At 36.6% G+C, this 27855-nt stretch overlaps 1 protein-coding gene across 1 annotated transcript in view; it reads left to right on the top strand.

The window, feature by feature from the left end:
- The window catches only part of LOC150101354 (phospholipid-transporting ATPase ABCA3-like), a 305741-nt gene that overhangs the window by 71071 nt on the left and 206815 nt on the right, over positions 1–27855 (top strand). Inside the window, exons 8-9 of the mRNA XM_090400778.1 lie at positions 2322–2415; positions 5448–6317. Of these exons, the coding sequence (XP_090256904.1) occupies positions 2322–2415; positions 5448–6317 (964 nt within the window). The remainder of the gene's footprint in view (positions 1–2321; positions 2416–5447; positions 6318–27855) is intronic.

Raw genomic sequence — 27855 nt, 5'->3', positions numbered from 1 at the left:
CCCTTAAGGTTTTTATGAGGCCTATTTTTTTTGCTTGGGATGGTGGTGTGAGGTAGCATGAAGGAATCTTCCTGTGTTTGTTGGCTTTCTATAAATGGAGAGCGATAATCTGTTTTTCCTTTCATTTATTTCTATAAGGATGTCTAGGAAAGGAAGTTTTTTATTTTCTTCTAGTTCTAGAGTAAATTTTATGTTAGGATGTACATTATTAAGATAGTCTTTGAATGCAGTCAGTTCGAGTGCTGTTTCTGGCCAAATGATGAAGATATCGTCCAGATAGCAGGGCCAAATTTTTGGTTTGATGTGCCAGTTTTGTAGAGCATTATTTTTGAAATTTTCCATATAGAGGTTTGCTAGAGCTGGTGAGAGAGGTGAACCCATTGCTAGTCCTTCTTTTTGTTCCCAGATTTGTCTTGGTAAAGGAAGAATGTGTATTTTATGCAATGTTCGTAGAGCTGTACAATGTCCGGTGGGAAGAGATTTTCTAGGATGTTTACTGTTTCATTTCTTGGAATCTTTGTGAAAAGGCTGACCACATCTAAATAAATGAAAGAAAAAACAGATTATCATTCTCCATTTATAGAAAGCCAACAAACACAGGAAGATTCCTTCATGCTACCTTATTACTTCTGTAGTACTAAGAAGTACTAAAGTATTTCATAGTACTTCTTTAGTTTTAAAAAACAGTCTGTTTTAATAAAAATGTGGTCACAAAACTGGAATAATTCGAGTAACTAAGATCATTTAACTAAGATAATATAGGAATAACTTTTGGATTATTTAATCCTTGGCCTGCTCATGGTACTAAAATGCATGTTAAGTTTACAATCTTTTAAGTGGTTAGACTGACATGAAGCAGAAAAACTGCAGAAGTAAAGAGGCCTTTTTTCATAGGACCATTGACCAAGGCACACTTATGCTCAGATTTAGTCATTTGGTTTTCAAGGGTATGCAGGTATCTTGGAAAGTGTCTGCTGAAGAGGATGGTGCCTTGTCTCTGGAATGTTGAGTCTAAAGGCAGATTGAGAGTATGTGACTTTCAGGCCGTGGTGGATTGGAGAAGGAGGCAGAGTGAATGGAGGTGATATGATTGAGATATGAACTGAGGATTTTACCAAATTAATGTGAATGTTTTCACAGAATAGAGGAAGAAGAACAAGAGACTAAAGCTAGAAGAAGAGGAGTGTGAGCAGGAGAGAAAGGCTAGGTACGTTTTTTGTATATATTGTATGAGAGTGATGAGTACCAAAAAAGTGATTGAGCTTATTTTGAGTACCGTTTAACTTATATGTTAATGAAATTAGAACAGGCTTAACTGGATATATATGAGGATCTGGCTAGACTGTAAGTGGGTAAATGAGTGGGGCTACCAGTTCGGTGTTGCAGAGTGTATAAATAGTGGGAAAATTTTGCAAGAAGCAGATGATAGATCTAGGAGTGGACGAAAGGAATCTGAACTTTAAGGGTAACATTGCTAAAATTGGGAGGACATCACAACAAATTATGGCAATGATTAGAAAGAGGATCTTGAGATGTCAAAATGATGTTAGAGTTTCATTATACAAAGCCTTAATTAGCCAAGTTAGCCAATTATCAAGTGGATGTGTATACTGGAGAGGATCCAGATTGAATTGCTCTCTGGAAAATTGAATATGAAGGGAAATTAAGAGCAGGCCATTTGCAGAGCCGTGTGAATAAGAGAAGAAAGAATGATTTGATTGAGGTGTATAAGTAGGTAAGTAATTATTACCAGTTAAATGTGGAGACAGCACTATAAGGAACTTGTGAAAGTATAGTGAGTGAGAAAATAGTGAATCATTTTAAGACATAGTTAGAGGAACTTTGTCCTTTGGCCTTCATGCAGGTTTAATAATGATAACAGAAGAAGAAAATCATCCAGAGACCATGCTTAATTAATAGACAGGATATAGCAGCCTGATAGTCTTAGTTTTGTGTCATCATTGTAACCCAAACAAACTTAAATTTCATATTTAAAAAAATGCAAAATTGGAAACTTGAAGGCAGTTCCTAATGTAACGAGGGAATTAGTATGCTGCAAGGAATGTGAAGCAGAATTTTGTTCTAAACTGGTACATGATAAGGAAAATAAATTGATGCTGAAATTCTGTTTTGTATATCTGAATGTGCCTAATGATAAGAAGTACTTTGGTAGTACTAGTTATGCATTTACATATGTATATGAAATTAAAAAAAAAAGAAAATTCAAAAAACAGCTGGCCTGTTTTCTGTGTGTTAATATAAAAAATTAAACCCTTATCTGCAGTGCTTTATCAGTGTGTTAATTAAAAACCATCTTATTTTCCAGGATCGGTCAAGTTGCTGATAAGAAATTTAATGATAATAAGGAACCTGAAAAAGTCAGTTCAAGGGATTTAGAACAGGACAATGATGCTGGTAAGTTTCACATAATTTCTTTTTTTTTTTTTAAATGCTCTAACTTTCAAGGTTTTTTTTTTTTTTTTTTTTACAATAAAATATTTCATTATTATTGTTATTATTACCCTGGGCGTCTCCAACCATTATTCACACAATACTTATCATACCTTTGACCAATCGTGGAAGGAATAGACAGGCCCAATTACCACCTAGCCAAGAAATTAGCGGCAACACTCAAGGAGTTGGTAGGTTATTCCCCTTCCTACATAAAAAATACACACAACACTTTATAAACAAAATCAAAAACATAACACTCGACAAAGACAACTTATTAGTCAGTTTTGACGTTTCTGCCCTTTTCACTAATGTCCCCATCAATGACACAATTCTCCTACTACAGAACAAATTTCCGCTCGACATTACAGCCCTCTTGCCCACGTACTAAAGTCTGGTTACTTCGTGTGGCAAAACAAATTCTACCTACAAAAAGAAGGTACAGCCATGGGCTCACCACTATCCCCCCCAATCGCTAACTTCTACATGGAAACCTTTGAGCAAAAGGCTCTTGATTCCGCCACGTTATTACGACCAACAGTCTGGCTTAGATACGTTGCTGACGTGTTCGCGATCTGGCCGCACGGGCAACAAATGCTAAACACGTTCCTCAGCCACCTGAACAAACAACACGAACGCATACAATTTATTCGAAATCGAAAGCCAAAATTCGCTCCCGTTCCTAGACACACTAGTCACACGTCTTCCTTCAGGCAGTCTATCCTTCACGGTCTACTGAAAACCGACACACACACACTGGCCAATACATACATACGAATTCATACCACCACCCATCACAAAAATATGGAGTCATTAACACCCTTAAAAACAGAGCCACAACTATTTGCTCCACCAGCAAGCCCTGAAACAAGAACTAAAAATCATTAGTGACACATTCATAAATAATGGCTATAACAAAAATACTGTTAATAAAATACTCTATAAAACTACAACCAAAACGAATCTAGATTACAGTAAAACCATAGCCATCCCATACATTAAAGGGTTATCAGAAAAAATCAACAGAATCCTACAACATTATAACCTCAATGCCACCTTTAAACCATCCACTAAACTTAAAACCATATTCAACTCCTCTAAGGATCCTCTCCTCCCGTTAGCACATCCTGGAGTCTATTGCATCCGCTGCACCTGTAACTTACCGTACATTTGAAACAGGACGGACAATCCCTGTGCGCAAGAAAGAACACATTAAATATAACCATTATGGTGAAGCAAGCCTCTCAGACCACCTTACACCAAATCAACTGGAAAAGCACCTGCTCCTTACACCGCACAAAAACCTGGTATGAAAGGAAATTTAAGGAATCCTGCAAAATCCTGATAAACCAGCCAAATATCAACAACAAAGATGGCATGAAAATTCCAAGGATCTGGATGGCACATTCATCCTACCTAATATGAAAGATACAGCATAAGTCAGGACTCTAGCCAATCCTTAGCTAGTATTAGAAACCATTCCATACCAACTGGCTGGAATGATGTTAATATATGTATATAGTAGACAACACTAATAATAGGACTCTAGCATTGATGTATAATTTTTTATGTTTATTTTAATTTTTTTTTATTTAATTTTATTTTTTTTATTTTTTTTTAATTTTAATTTTTTTTTTCCACCAGAGATCAGGCCAACAATTGTTGTAGCGGTTGGTCAGTGTCTTTAACAAACCAGTTTGATTGTAGTATAGCTTGTTCCCTGTGTATAGTTGTATGCTCCAGAAGATGACCTTGACATAAAGGTCGAAACGTTGAATGTAGATTTTAGTTATATTAAACTAAAGTTTTTATTCAAGCACGGTAGTTGTCTCCATAATTTTCAGAAATGCATTCGGATCACCGTGTAAGCCTAAAAGAAAGGACTTATCATACCTTTTTTTGAACTCATTCACCAATGAACCATTTGCTACATCTAGCAACTTATTCTACCCATTCAACATTCTTCATTGAAGAAATCTAGTTCTAACATCCTTGCTAACCACACAACTTCTCTCCCCTCCTGCAATATACTGAAAAGTCTTCAGTGTCAGTCCTGTAAAACCTGTTTAATAACTACCTGTTTGTGTTTCTATCATGTCTCTTTCATTTTCCTTATCAGTTAGTCTTTGAAGCCCACAAAGACTTTGATAAATCCTTACAGGAAACATTCCAGAAACCTGCCACAATCTTGGTCACTCACTTCTGGATCCTCTCTACCACTTCCTCATCCCCACGAATATTAACACTGCTTCCATTAACAATTCCCCCTGCTCATGAATGCCAGACACTATATTTGGAAGAGTTCCAAGAACAGTTTCTTCATTATAGTCTCTAATCATATAAATTAAAGATGCCAAGAAATTATATTCTTGGTAATAGACATGTGTGGACATGTAATAGACATCTTTATGGACATGTATAATGCATAGCATTATACATGTCCATAAAGATGTGTGTTTTGCATTATGGGATACTAAGGCAAGGCAATGTCAATTCATTAGCCTCTATATACGAGTTGCCCAGTTGTGAAGATACTTCATGTGCAAACTTTGTTTGCTTATGCTTGGATAAAGGATTAAACCAAGAATATAATTTCTTGGCATCTTTAATTTATAGTATAACCAAGTGGAAAAACTTTCAAGAATCTCTAATCACATTTGTAGCAGTCTCCAAATGAGTCTCATGTATCTCATGGAAATTACTATCTGAACTGGTCACGTGGCATATATATCATACTTCTCAAACAGATATCAAGGTTCATCTTGATTATTACATTATCATTATTATTAGTGAAATCTAAGCACAAAGTAGATAAATTAACACTTAAAAAATGCCTACTTTAAACTTCTAACAGTTTACTTCTTTAATTGTCTTTGATATTATTTTGTTCTTTGTGTTTTTTATTAAATGATTGATGGAGCATTTTTTTTTTTAATTTTAATAAATAATTTTATCTTGGCTACTAGCATGTAACAATTTTTGGTTTTTACTTTCAGAAAAAATATTAACACCACCTAAAAAGTTATCTGGAATAAAATTAACTATGCAGCAAGTTAAGGGACTTCTGTTGAAGAGATTCCATTACACCAAACGATACTGGATTCTGGTGATCCTGCAGATTATCATTCCATTTTCTGCAATTGCATTATTTTTGTCAGTTGATTACAATACACGAAATTTTAGGGCCCAAGGTGACATCCCCTTGAAACTTAATTTGAAATCAGTTTATGGAAATTCCAAAGGATTTTACAATTTTCAGAAAGAGAGTGAGAGTTTTATTAAAGATGAATACTATAAAAATACTCTTGAGCAAGCAGGTGTTTCTTTAAAGAAGATAAACAACCCCAATTTTTATATTTTGCAAACTGGAATGAAGGATTTGCAAGCTTATTATAAAGAACTTTTGGTTGGTGGCGAAGCCAAGGTAATTAATAATGAAACTCTGTTACTAAGAGCTTGGTATAATGGAGAACCTCTTCATGTAGCTGCAATATCTCTAAATTTAATGCACTGTGCTTTATTGAAATCTTTTAAAAGTACAAAAGCTTCAATTGATGTCATCAATGCTCCTCTAGAAGATAAATATATTTTTTCCTCGCACAGTGATGCCGGTAGAGTCCTCTGCGCAGTTTTTATCCCACTTACAGTAACTTTTCTTTCCTCAAGTTTCATCCTTTTTCCCATTCATGAAAGGGTTTCACAAACAAAGCATTTGCAGTTGATGACTGGAGTTAGTGAAATAATATTTTGGTCTGTTAACTTTGCCTGGGATTTCTTAACACACATGATCTGCTGTATAATCTTCCTTATTCCTTTTGGCTTTACAGATAAAGATCAAATTTTTATTGGTCATTCAGAAGCTTTAGGTAAGTTATTTTCTCATTTGGACTAGAATAAGGTATTATGTTTTAGATCTTTCACTTATTTAATTTCTGTGACGTCAATTTAGCAAGAAATGTTCATGCTAAGCAAAGCAAATTCTTGTTGGATGCACCTGTTTACCACAGTAATAATATATATTTATATCAATTCTGCACACTATAAGCACCACATGCTGTGTATGTAGATCAACACTGGTATGATAGATTTCCAATAGTCAACAGAAATCTGAAGTTTGAGGTGGGGGTACACATATATTGCTTCTCTGATGCAAAGCATGATATGAATGGTATGAATAATCCTCCACTCAATGTACAAATGAGTACACTGAGTGGAGGGTGGTAATTATTGTGGGGAGAGAGGGGCTACAACTATTGGAACATACACCAGGTAGGTCTAGGGGAAGTGGCTGGTCTTTGGTGGAACAGATAAGAGATGCCAATTTCTTATATGGTTTGTACCAGTTGTGAGGTCATATTTTTAAATGTAGGAAATATAGGAAGGTATTGATTGGGGTTTTTAATTAGTATTCTTACACATTGTCATTTCCTGAAAAATTAAAAGCTATTTATAATTGATAAACTGATTTACATTGTTATTTCCTAGAAATTAGAAGCTTAGCTAGTTTTATGGGTTTAAACGATGCTGGCATTAAGTATTGAAATTATCTATACACCAGCTAGGACCAGGCTTTTATTTTGGTCTCCTTATTAATTCTGTGCATCATTAAACTGAAGAATCCTGTTGTTAATCACATGAAACAAAATATATTTTTTCTTGGAATCTTTGTCCTCTACCATCTTCATCCTAGAAGAGGTTGTGAATTAGATGATAAATTGATTTTGGTAGTCAATAAGAATCATTTCTTTGTTTGAAGCATACATGAATATGTAGTGCCTGTTAATTTGTCTCGACTATTAACAACGGATGATGCCATCAACGTAGATGAAGAACTTCCAGTGTAACCAGCATTGTTTAAACTCCATAAACTGCCAGCAAAGGTTGGTCGATTGGTAGAGCCTCTGCTACTACTGGCTCATGAAAAAAGTTTGAGCGAGGTTAGTAGTTGGAAGGGATCAATCATTCGATGCTGTTGGCACACTCTCCCTCGATGAGTCTTTGGACTCCCTGGAGGTGTCGCATAATAATAATAATAATGCAGTATGCTACCAGCTGCTTTTGGATGTTATCTAAGAAGCAGGATTGTGGTATTTCACTGGATAGTAAAGGTTATCTGCCACTTAGAATAGTGGTTTCTGTTGTGAGTAATCCTCCCATGGAATGTAACAAAAGTTTTATATATCTGAAAAAAGGTGATATGAAAAAAAAATTGTTCAAAATACTACAATTATATGGTGTAAATTCTGACATTCATTGTCATTTGTCCATAGAACTAGCCTGTTCAAATCAGCTTTCAGGAATTCTGAATCAGTTGTGTCCCTGGAATTATTACTCATCCCAACTTTTCATCATCAATAAATAACTAGATATTAAATCTGACATCCTGAGCCAAGTACAGATCTGTGTAATATTATTTCATATTTCCTTTTCTTAGACAAAACACATTCATACATAACTTCTGATATCTGCTCTCCAGCCAAAAAGGCTGCAAGTTTGAATCCTGCCATGGTCATAAATGTTTGTGATTGTTTTTGAAAATACTAGTGGTGGTAGCTGCCTGTAGATGCATTGGTGTAGATGATGATAGTAGTTGTAGTATGCTGTAGTTGGCAGATTGAGTGGTGGGTGCCCTCCCTCAATGAGTCTCTGGACTCCTTGGAGGTGTCACGTAGGAAAGGACACACATGAATGGAAGGAAATGAAATTGATGTGGTGACTGAGGAATAATAACCCATGGCAGCATGTGATGGAAGGTACCAGGTTTTTGAGAGTGCATGATCTGGAATCAGAGAATTTGTCCATGACCACATTGCTATCATCTGGTGAGAATGGTCATGCATTGTGAATCTGGAAGGATTAAGGAGGGGTATATGTGGAACTACAGAGCTGATAATTAAAAGAAACTCATGAGGCTGTTTGGAGCATTCCATGGCATAAGAAGCTGCAACACACACACACACACACACGATCTTGGATGTTGATGGTGAACGGCAAAAGCGGTATTTGAAGGAAGTACTTGCAGACTTATATACCTAGAGTTAGGAAGTTAAATGGATAGGTAGCATCATTAAATAGGAGTAGCAAACAGTTTGTGAAAGGAATTTAAAGAGAAATGTGATCAGCAAATGAGCAGCACAAGGCCAAATTTTGCCCTCCTTACGAGTATGGCAAGGAAGGCAAAATCAGAATATGACATAAAATTAGCTTGCAAGTCAAAGGTAATCCCAAAGATTTCTTTTGATATAATAATCAATAATTTTGATGAATATTGATGATAAGGTGATTGAAGCAGAGAAAATAGATAAATTACTAAGTAATCACTTTACAAGAGTGTATTTAAAGTGCAGATATAGTAGTAACAAGTATGGTAGACAGTAATATGGAAAAAGAGGTAGATGAACCAGAGGTGCATGGGATTATAGACCCTTGATGTGAATATAGCTATGAGATTAAATGTTATATCAGCTTGCATAGTTATAAGAATATGCTAAGAAATTAGCAGTGATTTTGACCAGATTGTTTAAGTTTCAGCTCTGGGTGGGTCCAAAGGGAGCGAAAAGAGGGAAAAATAATTTCATTGCATAAAGGGGTTTCAAGACTGAGGCAAATTACCAATTGATGTGCATTTTGGGAGTGGTGGTCAAGGTATTGGAGAAGTTGGTTAAAGGAAAAATACAGAAATGAGTAGATAGGAATGGAATGCTATATTGAGGGAGGAGGCTGAATAGTTTTTGCCTTAATAACTTATTCACTTTTCATAATAAAGTGACAGCCAAGTTAGATAAAGAGAATGGCTATGGTAATTCAGAAAGGAATTTGACAGGATTCCACATGGAATTCTGTCATAAGCTACAGTAGGTGGAATGGATATGAAGCTGGTGATGTGGATAGGAGGGTGGCTGATTGAGAGATATCTGTAGTTTATTCAGAAGTAGAATCTAGGAGAATGCCTATGATGAGCAGTGTGCTGCTTGGCTCTGTACTTGGGCCATTGATATATAATTTGCACATAAATGATATACTAAATGATCTTGAGGGGAATTATCCAGTTGTTTGCAGATGATGTAAAACTGGATAGGTCAATAGTTAATAAAGATGATGTGGAGTTATTGCAGGGTGATTTAAATAGAACAGACAGTATGGATGAAGGAGAAGCACTATCAGTTTAATATACTGAAGTATAAGGACCATGAACCACTGTGCAAAGATCTGATCACATGGGTTGTGATCAGTATATTTGGGTGATTATAGTAATATCATCCAAAGATAAGGATTCTCTGTGGATGAAAGAGTCATGGATAGATAAAAGTTGCACTCGGTGGCCCTGGCAAGGGACAAGAAGGCACAACTCTTATTTGAATAGGGAGTGAGTATGTGGAATTTGGCCCTTTAATAATTTGATGTGTATTTGTTGATATTTTTTGCATTAGTTGGAAGCCACAGTGTAGGCTGAGTGTGATGATGGAATTTTGATCTGAGATATTCGTATATTGAATTTTTTCCTCCCCACTACATTGGCACAATCCTAAAGCTTGGATGAGCTTAATTTGTACTTGCAACATAATATTAATTATATTACTGCAGATATTTCTACCAGAAACTAACAGTGCATCAGCATAATATTTAATAATCACAAGGTGAAGCTAGAACAAAGAATGATGATCCTATTTACAGAACTGAGTCACAAGGATGCCACTTGGCTGGTGATTACAATTAAATCGCAAATTTAAGTGATTTGAAATAAAATAAAATTTAATTTAGATAACAAATTAATGATGGCATTACATTAAATTAATTTAAACAAAAAAATTAAAAGACAGAGGATGGAAGCACATTATTGTTTGCTATTTATGAGGATGAGACTCCCAAATCTTTGCAATAGAGAGATAGTCGTTCCAATTTAAAATTGAGCAGGTAGAAGGGATTTAGCACTCTCTTTAAATAACTGCTCAAACCTAAACCTGCACTGATGTAAAAGGTGAGTATTGGACCATAAAATATCAGGGTCAGTATCCACTCTATACTGAGCAAGGCCAGATTTTTCAGGTTTATTGTTGTTGATATGAGATTAGTGTTCTTGTAGTTGTTTTTCAACAGAATGTCCTGTTTATCCAAAATATGAGTGAAAGCACTCGTGCTGAATCTGGTAAACACTAGCGAGAGGAGGAGAGAAGACTGTTTATTTTTCATAGATGGTAACCAAGCAGAAATTTTGTTGATAGGGAAAAATGTAGGAACTAAATTTTATCTTTTCAGGATCTTAGCAATCGCCTCAGCAATCTCATCCTTGAGGATGGGCTTATAAGAGTCCAAGATGCATTTTAACTTCCTTGAGGTGAAGCTGTTCTGTAGTATGATGCACTGGAGAGTGCTCAGTGCTTGTAGAAAAGCTTGGAGCATATAACATGTGCTCTGTTGAGCAAAGATTTGAAGATGATTATATTTTTTTAGATGAATGATGTGCTGAATCTTGTTGTATGTAGCAGCTTATGAAGAAAGGTGAATTTTCCATAATTTTCTTTTTCCACTGTGAAGTTGATGCATGGGTGAAAGCTGTTGATTTAGGTTATAAAAAGGTAGGTATAGATTTTTCTGAGTCTGGTCAGATCACAAACACAATATAATATTGAACCTAAAAGAAAGGTTGGGGTTGTATTGAAGAGGATAGGGATTCCTCAACATGCTCTAAGTAGAAATTGGCAAGTGCAAGGGGCTTCCCAAAGCAGTTCCTTCAATCTGTTTGTAGAATTTATTTCTGCAAATGAAATAGCCTGAATGCATGACAGTCAAAGTACAACTATGTCTGGAGGGAACTCCTTTGATAACAAGTTGGAGAGTGTCAGCCAGAGGTACACTGGTAAATAAGAACTGGATATCAAATCTGACCATGAGGTCTGTATGCTAATAATTACGTTTTTTTATTTTTGTCAGAAAATCTGATGAATTCTTCACAGAGGCCAGCATTGGAGCATAAAAGATGAGTTAGTAATTTAGCTAAGTGATAGATTGGGATGTCCATGTAGTCAACTATGGGTCTGAGTGGAAAGTCTTCCTATGTGTTTTTTAGTAGGATGTAGTATTTTTGGTATGTATTTTTGTGGGATTCTACCAAAAATGGATCTTAAATTTTTTGATAGTGTCTTCATACCAGCTGATCACTTTGTTGAGTAAGGAATTAAATTTATTGATTTGGCTGTTGGTAAGGTGTTCTGGGTAATCTCCTGGTAAGTGGACTGATCTTGTAACAGAAGTAAATTTTTTTTTTTTGTTGTACATAAAGTTCATGATCATTACAGCTTTACCTTGTCTGCTTTTGTTATGGTGAGATGGCTATTGTGTCTCAAGGATTTTAAGGGCCTTGATTTCAGCTAGATATAAGTTTGGGGAAGGAAGTTTAGCTCTGAGTAGTAATGAGGAGACTTCTAGTTGGAGTTTATTAGTGCTATCACTTGAGAGGGTGGTTAGGTTTCTCTCAGTATTATACAGGAAATTCAGGTATGAAATTTTTAGACATTATAGCATAATCATTACATTTGGTGAGTAACAAAGTTTCTGCAGGAGTGATGAAATGTCCAGATATGCTGACAACCCATCTGTTTATTGCTGGTTTACCTTAGTTGGTTTTTGCTTTTGAGCAAGTGAGTCAAACTTACAGTTGCAAATAAGTCTATTTTTGTTGTAAGATCATTGCAGAGGCTGCCTAGATATGTCCAAACCACATTAAAAAGGTCATTGTTTAAGATCAAAGAGATTTTCTCTTGAAGAAAGGAGATGTGGTGAATACTGAGGATGAGATCACGTTTGGTGGTTCATAGTTGATTGCATATGAGAAAATGGCTGGCATTGACATAAATACGATGAGCATCTGATAGTTTCTTTAAATTTAGTATAGTTAGGAATTATCTTTGAGTTGCGGTGTTTTGTTTTTTATTTATTTATTATTTTTTTTAAGGAAATCTACACTCATAGCTTACCTTGTTGAACAGAAAGTTTACTAAGTTTGCCAGTCTTTTTGGTAATTTTTCTCCATGAAGGATAATTAGATGAATTTTTAATGGCAATTATGACATAAAGTTTACTATACACATGTATTCACAGTAATATAATAATTATATTACTGCAAATGTTTTGACCAGAAACTAACTGGTCATCATCAGTGCATCAGCATAATCACAAGGAAGCTAACACAAAGAATGTTAATCCTATTTATAGAGCTAAAAATAAAGTCCACTATCTCCCTCCCTGGTGTTTGCTAAGTTCAGTGAGTGCTTCCACTTGTACTCTGGACAGGCAAGACATTAATTGAAAATTGACTACAAGAACACCAATCTAATAACAATAAACCTGAAAAATCTGGCCTTACTTATCAAGTGGACGCCCACCACGATCAGTGCAGGATTAGGTTTGAGCAGTTATTCAAGGAGAGTGCTAAAGCACTTCTACACTGCCAAAATTTAAATTGGAATGGTTGCTTCTCTATTGCTAAGATTTTGAAGAGTCTCATCCTCATAACAGCAAGTAAGCAAGCAATAATGCATCACCCCCTTATTTTAATTAATTTTTTGTTGTTTAAATTAATTTAATATAATTCTGTGTCATTAATTTATAATCTAAATAAAATTTTATTTCAAATCACTTAAATTTGGGACTTAATTGTAATCTTATTTTATTGTATCCACCTGCTTGGTAGCATTCTGGCACATGACTAGGCTATGTGAATAGGATTATCATTCTTTGTTGCAGCTACACCTTGAAATTATGCTGGTGCACTGATGCACTAGTTAGTTAGTGTCTTCTTAAAATATTTGCAGTAATATAATTATGTTTTTGTGACTATGTGTGTCTAATAAACTAAGGCTTGGACAGTGATAAGGAATTTTGAATGGGCCTGATTTTATTGTAATCACCTGCTAGGTGGCATCCTGGCACATAACTCAGCTGTGGAAATAGGATTATCCTTCTTTGTTCCAGCTTGGTACACTTCTTTTTGGTTTTGTATATTGTATATACATATGCTATTTATAGTGCTATGCATATGACCCTTCCCATAATACATAGTAGTATTTGTGTCCAAAAACACAAGTAAATTATTATTATTATTGTACAGGCACCTCCATCAAATGTGAAAACTGTTTGCAAGAGATCCAAACTATCTACACAGTCTTTCATACTTCTCCTTGAACTCATGAACTAACAAGTGCTCACAACTGATTCAGGAAACCCATTCCATTCATTCACAAATCTCCAAGCAAAAATTCTAGTCCTCATATCCTTAATAACCATCCCATTACTCAAATTCTAGGGATAACCTCTTGTTTTGTCCTCTCTGGTACGCAGAATAAATTGTAGAAGAGAGGGGATAAAAATTGGCATGGGACTAAAGAAATTAGTGACTTATATATCAGTTCTAAAGCCGGTACAAGATCTAGAGGGAATCTGCAATTTTTGTATACCAATGCAAGAAGCATTCGAAATAAGAGAGAAGAATTTTTGGCATTAGTTGGTGCAATCTCACCAAATGTTGTAGACATTAGTGAAACTTGGCTGTCAGCAGAAGATGTGGTCACTGGAATTGAATGTGATGGGTACAGTATTTTCAGGGAGGATAGAGAAGATAGAACAGGGGGAGGAGTACTATTGATGATAGCTGATGTGTTGCAGCCAAAGAAAGTAGTATATCAAGATGATAGACATGTGAATGAGAGTTCATTTGAGGTGGTCTGGTGCAAAATAGTGACCAATGCAACCAAATATACAGTTAGATGCTGCTATAGGCCAGGGAGTACAGGGGGAGATATTGAATTCATGCATCAGCAAATTAGTGCAATGAGTGCAAGTTTAGTGATTATTATGGGGGATTTTAATTACGGTGATATCAGTTGGAAGGAGGAAATATCATGTATCAAAAAGGAAATGGAGTTCATACATCTTCTACGAGATAATTGCTTAAAACAGCACATAACTGAAGGGACACGTGGTGTGAGAGTGTTGGACCTGGTTATTGGTTCAGAGGTTATATGCGGTATATAACCTCTGAACAGAGGTTATATAAGTAAGGTGTCCTCGTTACCTCCAATTGGTGAAAGCGATCATGTGGTATTGACTTGGGAGGTTGCAAAATCTGTGGATTTTTCTGTTAAGAAGGGGTATATACGGAATACAGGTTAGGCAATTATAACAAGTTTCGGAGTGAGCTTGCAGCCATCCCATGGCAGAACATATTGCAGGGGAAAGATGTTAGCAGTGCATGGGATAAAATTGGCAGGTATCTGAGGAAAGCAATATCAGATTGTGTCCCCATGGTCAGGAAGTCAAACAAGGCAGGTGTTAGATGGATGAGCAGTAGTATCAAGCTTGATTTGCAAAAAATGAAAATGTTATGGAGAATTTACAAGGAGAAAGGTGATCAGTACACCCATGAGCAGTACAAGGCTCAAGCTAGAAAGGTTACCAGTATAGTAAGAAAAGCTAATTCTCAGATTATGAGAAGACCTTAGCCAAAGAGATCAAGGGTAATCCCAAAGAGTTCTTCTGCTATGTAGCAAGTAAAAGGAAGAATGACTTCGGAAGGATAACTTTAGTGGGTGCTGATGGTATTGAGGTGACAAAATCAGATGTAATAGTCGAGTTACTGAGTGATCACTTTTCAAAAGTCTGTCACCCAAGTGAGGATATCTCTGTACATGTAACAATAACTAATGTGAGAATTGAAGCTAAAGAATCAGAGGTATTTAATATATTGCAAAATTTAAATGCAAACACTGCTGTAAGCTTAGATGGAATATCAGCTTGGGTGTTGCGTAAATGTGCAAATGAATTGTCAACCCCTCTTACTTGGATATTTAATTTAAGTTTAAACTCTGGTATGGTCCCTATGGAATGGAAGTTAGGCAAAGTGGTTCCTTTGCATAAGGATGGCTCTAAAACTACGGTAGTTAATTACAGACCAATCACCATCTCAGGAATAGTGGTAAAAGTATTGGAAAAGTTGGTTAAAGACAAAATTCAGGAATGGGTGGATCAGGATATAATACTCTATAGAGGCCAACATGGTTTTGTTAAAGGTAGATCCTGCCTTAGCAATCTATTAACTTTTCATAATAGAATGACATCTGATTTGGACAAAGGAACTGGCTACACAGTGGTACTTCTGGATTTTGCTAAGGCTTTTGACAGGATACCCCATGGAACACTGTTATGCAAATTGGAGCAGATGGGAATGGATACTAAATTGGTGATATGGATAGGAGAATAGCTCAGGGAGAGATACCAGAAGGTGGTGTATGGAGGAGCTGAGTCCAGGATGAGGCAGGTGACCAGTGGTGTGCCTCAGGGCTCTGTGCTTGGGCCATTGTTGTTTAATTTGTATATAAATGATATAGGAAATGGCTTACAGGAAGATATTCAGTTGTTTGCTGATGATGCAAAGTTGGGTAGTGCAATAAAAAATCAAGCTGATGTTGAAAGTTTGCAGGATGATTTAAATAAGCTGGTAGAATGGGCAAAAGATAATGGATGTCAGTTCAATGTGGAAAAGTGTAAAGTCATGCATTTTGGGATTAAAAGATTACCAGCTGTGTACTACATTGATGGAACAGTACTCCAAGAGATTGATGAGGCTAACGACTTAGGGGTGTTGGTAGATAGGGAGATGAAGTTCAGAGGACACATTGCTAAGGTGTCCAAGATTGCACATAGGATTACTTGGTTGTTGAGGAACACACTGACATCCAGAGATAAAGAGGTTATTATTCCCCTTTATAAAGCATTGATACTTCCACATTTGGATTACTGTGCTCAAGTCTGGTCACCTGGATTCCTTGGAGATGAGGAGGCTGTGGAGAGGGTTCAGAGAAGAGTGACCAAGTTGGTGAGTGATGTAAAAAATGCTCCCTACATTGATAGATTGAGAGGTTGGTTGATAGGTGAAGAAGAGGGGATATGATAGAAACATTTAAATTACTGAAAGGTTTTTATAGGATTGATGCAGGGGAAATGTTTCAGCTGTATGATAATGATGGAAGAAGAAGAGGTCATCCCTGGAAATTAAAGAAGAGTATGGTTAACAAGGGTGTCAGAACAAGGTTTTTTGCCTGGAGGGTGGTGAATGAGTGGAATTCATTGCCTGACTTAGTTGTGAGCTCTTCATCTGTAAATGAATTCAAGAAGAGATATGACAGATATTGTTTTGCTAGTTTGGGTCTCCAGCGATGAGTGTACTGACTCTGTGGAGATACCCGTAATAATAACATGATAAATTTAGTTTAATCCTTTATCCCAGTGAGAGCAAACAAAGTTTGTGCCTGAAAATATCTTCAGGACTGAATATAGTGTTGTACTATCTTACCTGGGTAAGTAGTACAACACCAGGCAACTCATAGCAAAGGTGGAGCAAGCTACCAACATTCCTATCCCAGTATCTCCCATAATGCAAAACACATCTCCTTGTGGATATGTATACTGTTATGCATTAAGGGATTGGCCACTACCCACACTACTTTTGACCTTTATATCCAGGTAAGATAGTACAAAACTATATTCAGTCCTGAAGATATTTTCAGGTGCAAACTTTGTTTGCTCTCACTGGGATAAAGGATTAAACTAAATTTATCATAGTCTAACCTAGTGAAAAATAAACTTTCAACATCTTTCTCTAAATCCAGAGTAATTTTAAAAAAAAGTGGCAAACCTTTTGGCAACTTCTATAGGTAAAGATGACCTTGCTACTGCTTCTGCCTGGTATCTCCAACTCTGGGCCTGGCTCCCACTGAAGAGACCTCAATAAAGGTCGAAACTAGTCTGGGTAGTGGCCAATCCCTTAATGCATAACAGTATATATTTCCACAAGATGTGTTTTGCATTATGGGAAATACTGGGATAGGAGTGTTGGTAGCTTGTTCCACCTTTGCTACGAGTTGCCTAGTGTTGTACTACTTACCCAGATAAGATAGTACAACACTATATTCAGTCCTGAAGATATTTTCTGGTGCAAACTTTGTTTGCTCTCACTGGGATAAAGGATTAAACTAAATTTATCATAGTCTAGCCTAGTGAAAAATAAACTTTCAATAATAATAATAGTTAAGTGCTGACATTTCTCCTGCATCATTCCTCTAAAACCATTTAAGTAACTTAAATGTTTCTATCATAGCCCCTCTTTTTTACCTATCAACCAACTTCTGCAATCCACACACACCCTCAAGCTATCCTCAGAGGCCACACTACTTTTGACCTTTATATCCAGGTAAGATAGTACAAAACTATATTCAGTCCTGAAGATATTTTCAGGTGCAAACTTTGTTTGCTCTCACTGGGATAAAAGATTAAACTAAATTTATCATAGTCTAACCTAGTGAAAAATAAACTTTCAACATCTTTCTCTAAATCCAGAGTAATTTTAAAAAAAAGTGACAAACCTTTTGGCAACTTCTATAGGTAAAGATGACCTTGCTACTGCTTCTGCCTGGTATCTCCAACTCTGGGCCTGGCTCCCACTGAAGAGACCTCAATAAAGGTCGAAACTAGTCTGGGTAGTGGCCAATCCCTTAATGCATAACAGTATATATTTCCACAAGATGTGTTTTGCATTATGGGAGATACTGGGATAGGAGTGTTGGTAGCTTGTTCCACCTTTGCTACGAGTTGCCTAGTGTTGTACTACTTACCCAGATAAGATAGTACAACACTATATTCAGTCCTGAAGATATTTTCTGGTGCAAACTTTGTTTGCTCTCACTGGGATAAAGGATTAAATTAAATTTATCATAGTCTAGCCTAGTGAAAAATAAACTTTCAATAATAATAATAGTTAAGTGCTGACATTTCTCCTGCATCATTCCTCTAAAACCATTTAAGTAACTTAAATGTTTCTATCATAGCCCCTCTTTTTTTACCTATCAACCAACTTCTGCAATCCACACACACCCTCAAGCTATCCTCAGAGGGCACATTTCCAGGCCACTCACCATCTTGGCTAGTTGCCTCTGAATCCTCTCCAACACTTCCTCATCCCAAAGAAGAAATGCAGGAGACCAGACCTGAGCACAGTAATCCAGATGCAGACATACCAAGGCTTTATAAAGAGAAATAACAACTTCCTATCTTTACTTGTTAGTGGTCTGTTCTTCAAAAACCAAGTAATCTTATGAGCCACCTTAGCAACATGAGCTCTAAACTTCAACTCTGTCTATCACCACTCCTAAATCCCTAGCTCCATCTATTTCCTGGAGTACAGTTCCATCAATGTGGCACTCAGCTTGTAATCGATTTATCCCAACATGCATAACTTAACATTTCTACACATCAAACTGACACCTGTTGTCTTCTACCATACTGACAACCTATTTAAATCATTATGCAAGCACTCCACATCATTTTGATTAACTATTATCCTACCCAATTTTGCATCATTAACAAACAACTGAATATTCCATTTCAGCTTATTTCCTATATCTTTTATGTACAAATTAAACAGTGGCAGTCCTAGCATGGAACCTTGCAGCACACCAGTAGCTACCACCTTTTGCCTGGATTCTGCTCCTCTGTATACCAGTTTTTGATATATATTCCCCAGCCTCTCACTTATCCACATAACCAGTGTCACATCCATCCTCATTTGTTCTAATTCGATTTCCATGTGGCATTCTATCAAATGCATTTGTAGAAGCAGAATAATGTAGCAATATCCTTTATCCAAGGCAGCTGTCACCCTGTTATAAAAATTTAGTAAATTACTATGGCATAACCGACTCTTTACACAGCCATGTTGCTCTTCATGGAGTATTGTATTCTTATCCACTTCTTGAATTATCTTTTTTGACCAATTTTTCCAGTACTTTTACCACTCCTATGATGCTGATTAGTCTATAATTTACTATTGCAGATCTCTCTTATACAAAGGAATTATTTTGTCATCTTTTCACTCTCTTAGAACTCTACCAGACCTGAGACTCAAATTAAAGAGCCTACTTATTGCTAAAAAGGTATTGCTTGCTAAGTCTTGCAAATTCATGCAAAACCCAAGCTGATATCCCACCAACTCTCACAGCTGTATTTACATTGAGATTCTGCAATATCCTAAGAACTTCCGATTCGTTTACCTCTGCTCCCACATCAGTCCAAAACATATGTCTCAGCAGTAGTGTTGCTTTGATGATATACCCTTGCACAGTGCTCACTCAGTAACTCAACTATTTTATCTGCATCTGTCACCATCAGCAGTTTTCAAAGTTGTTCTTCCATAGTCATTCTTCCTCTTACTTACCATGTAACAAAAAAAACTCTTTGAGATTTCCTCTGTGCTGTTCAGCTAGCTTCTTCTTTTAATCTGATTTTGCCTTCCTTACCATGCTGGTCACCTTTTTTCCTTATATACTCTCCACAGTATTTTCTTTTTTTTTTTTCTGCAGCTAATGCTTGATATTACTCATCCATCTAACTCCTACCTGATTAACTCTCCTTACCATAGGTATACAATTTAATATTGCTTCCTCTAGATGATCCTTAACCATCTCCCATACACTACTAACATCCTTCCCTTTTAGGATTTTATGCCACAGCACAGCTTCCGAGCTTCCTACTATATTTGTCATTATCACTTGCCTTCTAGTTCCAAATATTATTATTATTTTATGGCATCTTCATGGAATCTGGAGATTCATCTGAGGATGAATCTCATCATACTTCTCCTTGAATCCATTCGATGTCAGGGAACTCAGTGAATCACCACTTACCAAGCAAAAAATCTGGTCTGCCCACTCCTACTAACCACATTCTTACACAACTTCCACAGATGGTCTCTAGTTCTCTGATTATTTGTCATATATTGAAAATTTTCACTTGCTTCAATTTTATAAAATCCCTTTAATATCTTAAACGTTTCTATCCTGTCCCCTCTTTTCTGCCTATCAACTAAACTTTGCAACCCACTTACCTTCAACCTGTCCATCTAGTAAGTATTCCACAGACCTGTCATCATCTTGCTCACTCGTCTCTGAATCCTCTCTATCACTTTCTGATCTAAAAGAAACCCAGATGACCAAATCTGTGCATGGGTCAAGATATGGTTGAATCATTCTCTTATAAAGAGGGATAATAACTTCATTATCTTTAATTGTTAGAATGTTTTTCAACATCCAAGTAATTCTTTGAGCTATTTTACCAACTTTTGCAATATGCCCTCTGAACTTCAATTCTTTATCCACCATTATACCCCAGCCTCATCAATTTCCTGCAATCCAATGCCATCAATATCATACACTATATGCAACCTTTTCAACTCGAAGTGCATAACCTTACATTTTGCAACATTAAATTGACAATCATTATCCTTTGCCACAATATCAATTTATTCAACTTATCCTGCAGGATATCTATATCACCTTTATCAACTATTGCTCTCTCCAGTTTGCATCATCAGCAAACAACTGAATATCCCCTATTATATTTTGCCATATATTATTGATATACAAATGACAGAATAGTGGTCCTAGTACCGAACCTTGAGGTAATCCACTAGTCACCATCATTCTCCTGGATTCTGCTCCACATATACTACTCTCTGGTGTCTGTCCATCAGCCATCCCACCCACCCATCCACGCCACTAGCCTCATATCCATTTGTTTCACTTTTTGTAATAGTTTTCCATGTGGTATTCTGTCAAATGCCTTGACAAAGTCAAGCAGTATCATGGTGTAGCCATTACCTTTATCCAATTTTGCTGTCACTTTATTATAAAATGTCAATAAGTTACTAAGGCAGGGCCTACTCTTTACAAAACCATCTTCCCACTATAGAGTATTCTATCCCTATCCACCCACTGTTGTATTTTAACTTTCACCAAATTTTTGAACACTGTAACAACCACTCCTGATATATTAATTTGTCTGTAGTTTGCTACCTCTGTTCTGAAGCCACTTTTATGTAATTGTATTATCTTGTCCTCTTTCCACTCCCTTGGAACCCTGCCTGAGCTGAGACTTAGATTGAACAACTTCATCAGATGTAATGCTAATTCTCTTGCACATTCACGTAGTAGACAGGCTGATATGCCATCAGTCCCACTGCTGTGTTCACATTCATATTTTTTAATATACTGAACACCTCCTGTTCATCTACCTCAATGTTGATATGCATCTCTGTAACATCAGCAACTGTAAAATCACCACCTGGATGACACACCTTTGCAGACTGATCACTCAGCAATTCAACTATTTCTTTTGATTCAGTCACCTTCCTACCATGTGCAATGTTTGAAGTCACTCTACCATAGTCATTTTTCATCTTGCTACATCATGAAAAAACTCTTTTGGGTTTACTTTGGCCTGTTTGGCTAATTCTTGTCTCATAGTCTGATTTGCCCTTCCTTATCATACTAGTCACCCTTCTTGTTTGCACTTTATACTATTTAGAGCCTCCATATCTCAGTCAGTATAGGCAAAGCCCTTTGGGCAGAAAGGTCTGGATTTCATTCCTGTCCATGACATAAGGAACCTTTATCGGGTCTCTTTCAACTAAAGGTGAGTCAGCCAGTCTCATACATTTTTTACATCTGGTTTTTCGTCCCTCAGAACAGGCAAACTAGCTCCTTGAACACACAGATCTACAGTCATAAATACTTAACCTCCCATTAGGGGTTCAACCTATCCTGAAGGACAGGGTAGAAAAGGGGGGAAACTCCATACAAATAAATGTTTTCTTTTTTTTTTGCAGCTCCCAGTTTATATCCCTACTCATCTACTTAATTCCAACTTTGTTTATCCTCCTGATCTTTTGGTATGTGGTCTGATACTGCTACTCTCAAGCAATCTCTAATCCCTTGCCATGCACTACTGACATTCTTTCCTTGCAGCTTCTCAAGCCATGGCACTGTTCCAAGATGACTCCTGAGTCTCTCATAATCATGAGCCCTATAATTGAACATTAACCCAGTGGTGTAGCTAGAGCTTTTGCTGCCCCTCTCAATATTCATCAAAATACTACAAAAAGTCAAAAGAACGCATTTGAAAATAAATTAAAACACTATGTTTATTTTTGAAGTAAAACTTTAATTTCAACATTCTAAAATGTTATTTTTCTTGCTTTTCTCTTAGCAAAATCATCGATGACATTGGCCAAGTCCATTTCATAGTAATGTAGGTAATTCTTAATCAATTTTATTTAGAAAAAATCCTCTCACAACTAGCAGCACTCACAGCAATCGTGAGGAAAATTCGCAGTAGTATTACAATATTTGGAACTGAATTCTTGAGACTGTATTTTAGAATTAACCACAAAAGTTCAGAAAGGTTCAAAGTGCCGTCGGGATGGGATGGACCGCCCCCCCACCCCCCTAGCTATGCCACTGCATTAACCCCTTCTTAACAGAGAACTCTACAACTGGCAACTTCCCAGAACAAAACTGCATGGTCACTCTCCCCAATTGGAGGTAGAGTGTATACCTTGGTTATGGATACATCTTCTGATGCTATTATTAGATCCAACACTCTCAAACCCCTTGTTCCCTCTATAACATGTTGTTTCATGTAATTATTCCTTAGCAACTGTATAAATCCTACTTTCATCTTGCCATACCCTCTTTCCTACCTCCAATTGATGTCCCTATAGTTGGTCTCTATACTCATTGTGCTCATCTGCCAATACATGGCATTTACATCTTCCTGTGGACCCCATAGTCTATAGCAGCACCCAACAACAATATTTTGTCTTATTTGCCTCTATCCAGGCAGCTTCAAATGAACCATCTCCCTCAGATCTAAAATCTGCTTCAACTTCTAATTTTGTTGGTGTTGTAATTCTTCAGCTATCATCAGCAATACCCCATCTCCTGTCCTGTTCCTTCTGTCTTCCCTGAAAATACAGTACCCTTTTACTTTCTATCCCTGTAACTATATTCAATCAACCAGGTCTCACTGATGCCTATCATTTTTGTCCAAGTCATGCTTACCAGTGTCAAAAACTCCTCACCCTTATTCCTAATATTTCTTGCATTTGTGTACATGTATTTCAACATCCCTTTGTACCAATAGTTAACCTTATGTAACGTCATTACCAAACTTTGAATTGAAATCTGTGAAATCCCATTTGGCAGTGCATGATCATTACTATACACATGCTCATTTATCACAGGGGTGGCCAGACACAGGGCCGTGCTTACACTTGTCCTAAGTCGGGTTTGATCCGAGGCTCTAGAGTGTTCCAGGTGCCCTTAAATTGGCTCTAATTTTTTGAGGGCTCCCAGTCAGTACCTCATGCATCTGTGCATAAGTACGGCCCTGGCCAAACACATGCTTGATTTCATCCTCCCGAATATCTATTTCCCTGGATTTACACTTCGACACTCTAACTAAACAACACTTTCTCCAAACATCTAACTCCAAAACCATATATCTTTTCTTGACAGAATATTCCTCATGTTTTACAATCTCCCAAATCAAGACCACATGATCACTTTTGTTAATCAGAGGTAATGTGGCCAACTTGGTAGCCCTTCTGATCCTGTGACCAGGTTCAATACTCTTGCACCCTGAGTTTGCTCCATCATATGCTGCCTCAAGTAGTTATCTCTCAGTAGGTGTAAATTCCATCCTGCCATGTGATCTTTCTTCCTTCTAATCTATACCTGCATAATTGAAGTCCTCCATAATAATTACTTGACTTGCACACATATTAATTTGCTGATGCATGTCTTCCACATCATCTCTGAAACCCCCCCCCCCACTAATATTAACAACCAGCCATATATTTTGCCTTATTAGCTTCAGTCTCACACTAAACTGCCTCAAAAGAACTACCATTAACTTGCCTATCTCTTAATATTTTTTCTACAATTCATTTATAATCAGTAGCACTCTCCCTCCTTCTTCTTATCTTCTCTATCCTCCCTGAAAATACTAAATCCTTCACATTCTATCCCTGTAACTACATTGTCTACTGTTAGCCAAGTTTCACTAATGCCTATGACTTGGTGAGGTTGCACTAACTAAGGCCAAAAACTTTTCTCTCTTGTTCCTAACACTTCTGACATTAGTATATAGAAACTGCAGCATCCCTTTTTCCTCCCAAATTCCCTTTACTTCCTGAACTGATCTCCCTATTCAATATGGGTGCCTTCAGTTTCCATATAGAATAAGGTGCTTTGCACTTCAGCATGCTTGGTGAACAAAGCTCTCTCTCTTTCTTCACTGCTAATCTCTTGCCACTTCTGCAACTGTTTGCTTTTGTGCTTTGTCCTGTAAAGGATAACATATACAGATGCCGTTTCCTTATTTAGGTCCATTTTGTTCTCCTGTAGAAGCAAAAGTAAGTGATAAGGGAGCAAAGGGAAGTATAAATGAGGAAACAGAAGTAAGGTGTGGCAGAATGAAAGGGTGCGAGACTACAGGCGTGACAGAGAGTGAAATTGTCAGAATTCGAGATTTCAAAATGGAATGAGGACTATGTAGAGTGACATTAAATGATTATTATTATTCAGGCCTCCATGGAGTCAAAAGACTCATCGCGAGAGGTCCTCTCCAAGAAACACAAGTCCACCAAGACCCATTGAGGGAGGTCCCCCCCCCCCCCCAGGAAACACGAAGTCCACCACACCACTCCCCAAATGCACCAACTGCTCTCACCACTCCATCAGGCAACTAATTCCACGGTTCAACCGCCCTCCATGCAAAGAAACCACTCCTAACCCCCCCCCCCCGCAACTTCCAAGGATGGCCCCTTGTCACGACTTACTCAATTTCTAGGGATGACTCATGTTCTGCCCCCTCTAGTTAGGTGTTGAAATATTTCCTCTGCATCAGTTCTATAAAACTATTTTAGTAACTTAAATGTTTCTATCACATTCCCTCTTTTGCACCTATTAACTAACTTTTGCAATCCACAACTCTCAGTCTATCATCACTAAGCACTCACTATCCTGCTCACTTGCCTGTGGATCCTCACCACTATTTCCTCATTCCAAGAAACTCAGGTGACCAGTGAGCACAGTAATCCACGTGTGGATGTATCAAGGCCTTATAAAAAGGCTTTATCTCTGCTTGTTAGTGTCATCTGTCCATCCATTTGTACTACCAAAACAATTCTCTCCTTCACTTTCCCAATCTGCATACTTAAATCCTCACTAAAATCCTTAATCTTTGCACCTGAGAAATGAGATTTCATCATGCTCTCACAATGCACTCCTCTTATCATAGAATCACTATCCAAAACTGTATTCTTTCTCTTTTTTTTTACTTTCTGTACTATTTTTCTTTCTCTTCCTCTACACCTCTTCTTTCTTTTGCTTTCCTGCACAACTGCTTATTGGACATTTCTCCAATCCTTCAAGCTCAAGATTTGTTTCACATTTGAATTCATCTGTGAAGGACTCCATATAATTGCAATCTCTCTCTCTCTCTCTAATTATCACCTTGTCATTCTCCTCATCTTCCACTGTTTCTTTCATGCTGTCACTCACATGGTGTTCACCTTCATTTGCTTCCACCATTGTACTGCACTTACAATCTTGTTGGTACTTCACCATTTTTCCATATTATCATTTCCCACTTTGCTGTTATGCTTTTTACTCTCTCCACACTTCTTGCACTCACTTTCAAAATACTTCCTACACATTCACTCACCAGTCTTGCTTTCCTTCCACAAATTTTACCCTTTGTGATGAATACATCTCTCACATGTTGCAACAAAATACTTCACGATAAACCACTCCAGATTAGATGTTAGACATTATCTATTAGACATTAGTGGAAACAAATGAAAGTGTGCAAAAGAACATAAAGTAAGAATTCATAATAAAATATTATTATCAGAATCACTTACTTTTAATTTAAATGTCTTTATTTGTAAAATTTTGGGCTAAGTTTCATTGCCATTGTCAATACAATTACAGGAAAACACAAAAAACAGAACAACAATTCAATTGAAAGCACTTGATATTATGTATGCTATCAGCTGCAGGAGAATAGCTCCATCTGCATTAATAGAATTCAAAATAAATTACAATAAATAATTTAGTTAAGATATTATTTTTAAATATAAACAAAAAATTAATTACAACACACACGAGTTGAGTATTAGTCATTACAAGTTCCCAAAATTGAGAACATTTGGGCAATTGTTTCTGTTCAGGTTTAGGTTGTGAGTGTGTTCTTCACAGCTTTCCTTGTACAGTATTTCCAGTAGAAAATAACTTTGTATAACAATTTGGTTTTGTTCCAATGAATCCTGTGTTTTATAGATAATACATAGCTTGCTAAACCAGAAATGTATTCCTGATGTTCTTCAAGATGAATTTGTGCAGAATGACCAGTTGTCCATAATAGCATGAGCTGTAAGAGCAGGGGATTCTGTAAACTACAGGATAAGAAAGAGGAGGATATTTACCTTTAGGTGAGATAAGGAAGGTACTATGTTTGCAAACTGGTGGAAAGAGACTTGTAAGTTAATCTGTTGAAGTAGTCTTGTTATTTTTTTTTCTGAAAGTCCTTTAACATATGAAAATACAAATTCTGCTAATTTCTTCTTGAGGCAGGTTAGGATGACAGCCATAATTATTGATTATTTTTTCAATAGTTTTTGCATTATGACAATGAGAGATAAAGGTAGTTCTAATAATAAACAGTTCTTTATTTCTGCATGTACTTGAAATTCAGCTTCCTTCATAAAAAATTCAGTAGATTTTAAGAATGAAATTTCAGGATTATCCTTACAACCCACAGATCTTCTAGTAAGTTTTGAGATGTAGTGTCACTCTTTACAAATATCCCTCTGACAGATATAATTGAATTACTGAATTACTTCATAATGATTTTCCTCCTGATATTGTAAAATTATTTGACTGCCAAAAAAAAAAAAAAAAGGTACAACAGATAGAGGGAACAACTATGTTTTCCCTTTCCCCAACTCTAGCTAATTACTTTATGGAACATTTCGAACAACATATTCTGGATGTTTCTTCACCTAAACCATCAGTTTGGCACAGATACATTGATGATGTTTGCTGAAAACCAAGTGGTATTTTACAGTTCTCAGTATGTAGAAAACTAACTCATACTGGTAAATACATTGATTCTAACTCACAACAACACCCTTATCAGAAAGATGGTGTAATCAAATCTTTAGTCGACAGAGCTCATAAAATATGTTCTCTTCTAAACAAAGAACTGTGTATTCTTAGAACTACCTTTATCTCTAATAGTTATAATGCAAAAACTATCAAAAAAAAAAAAAAAATCAATAATTATGGCTGTCATCCTAACTAGCTGAAGAAGAAATTACCAGAAAGATTTGAAGAAAAAATAGCAAGACTACTTCAACAGAGTAACTTAGAAGTCTCTTTCCATCCAGTTCACAAAATTAATACCTTCCTTATCTCATCTAAATACGAATATCCTCTTCTTTTTTATTCTGGA

This window comes from Typopeltis vanoorti, chromosome 11 (genome assembly GCF_054136105.1).
Source record: "Typopeltis vanoorti isolate ZY-2024b chromosome 11, IOZ_Tvanoo_1.0, whole genome shotgun sequence".
Classification (NCBI taxonomy): Eukaryota; Metazoa; Arthropoda; class Arachnida; order Uropygi; family Thelyphonidae; genus Typopeltis; species Typopeltis vanoorti.
The sequence above is the reverse complement of the archived record's forward strand: the minus strand, read 5'-3'. Positions and strand labels throughout refer to the sequence as shown.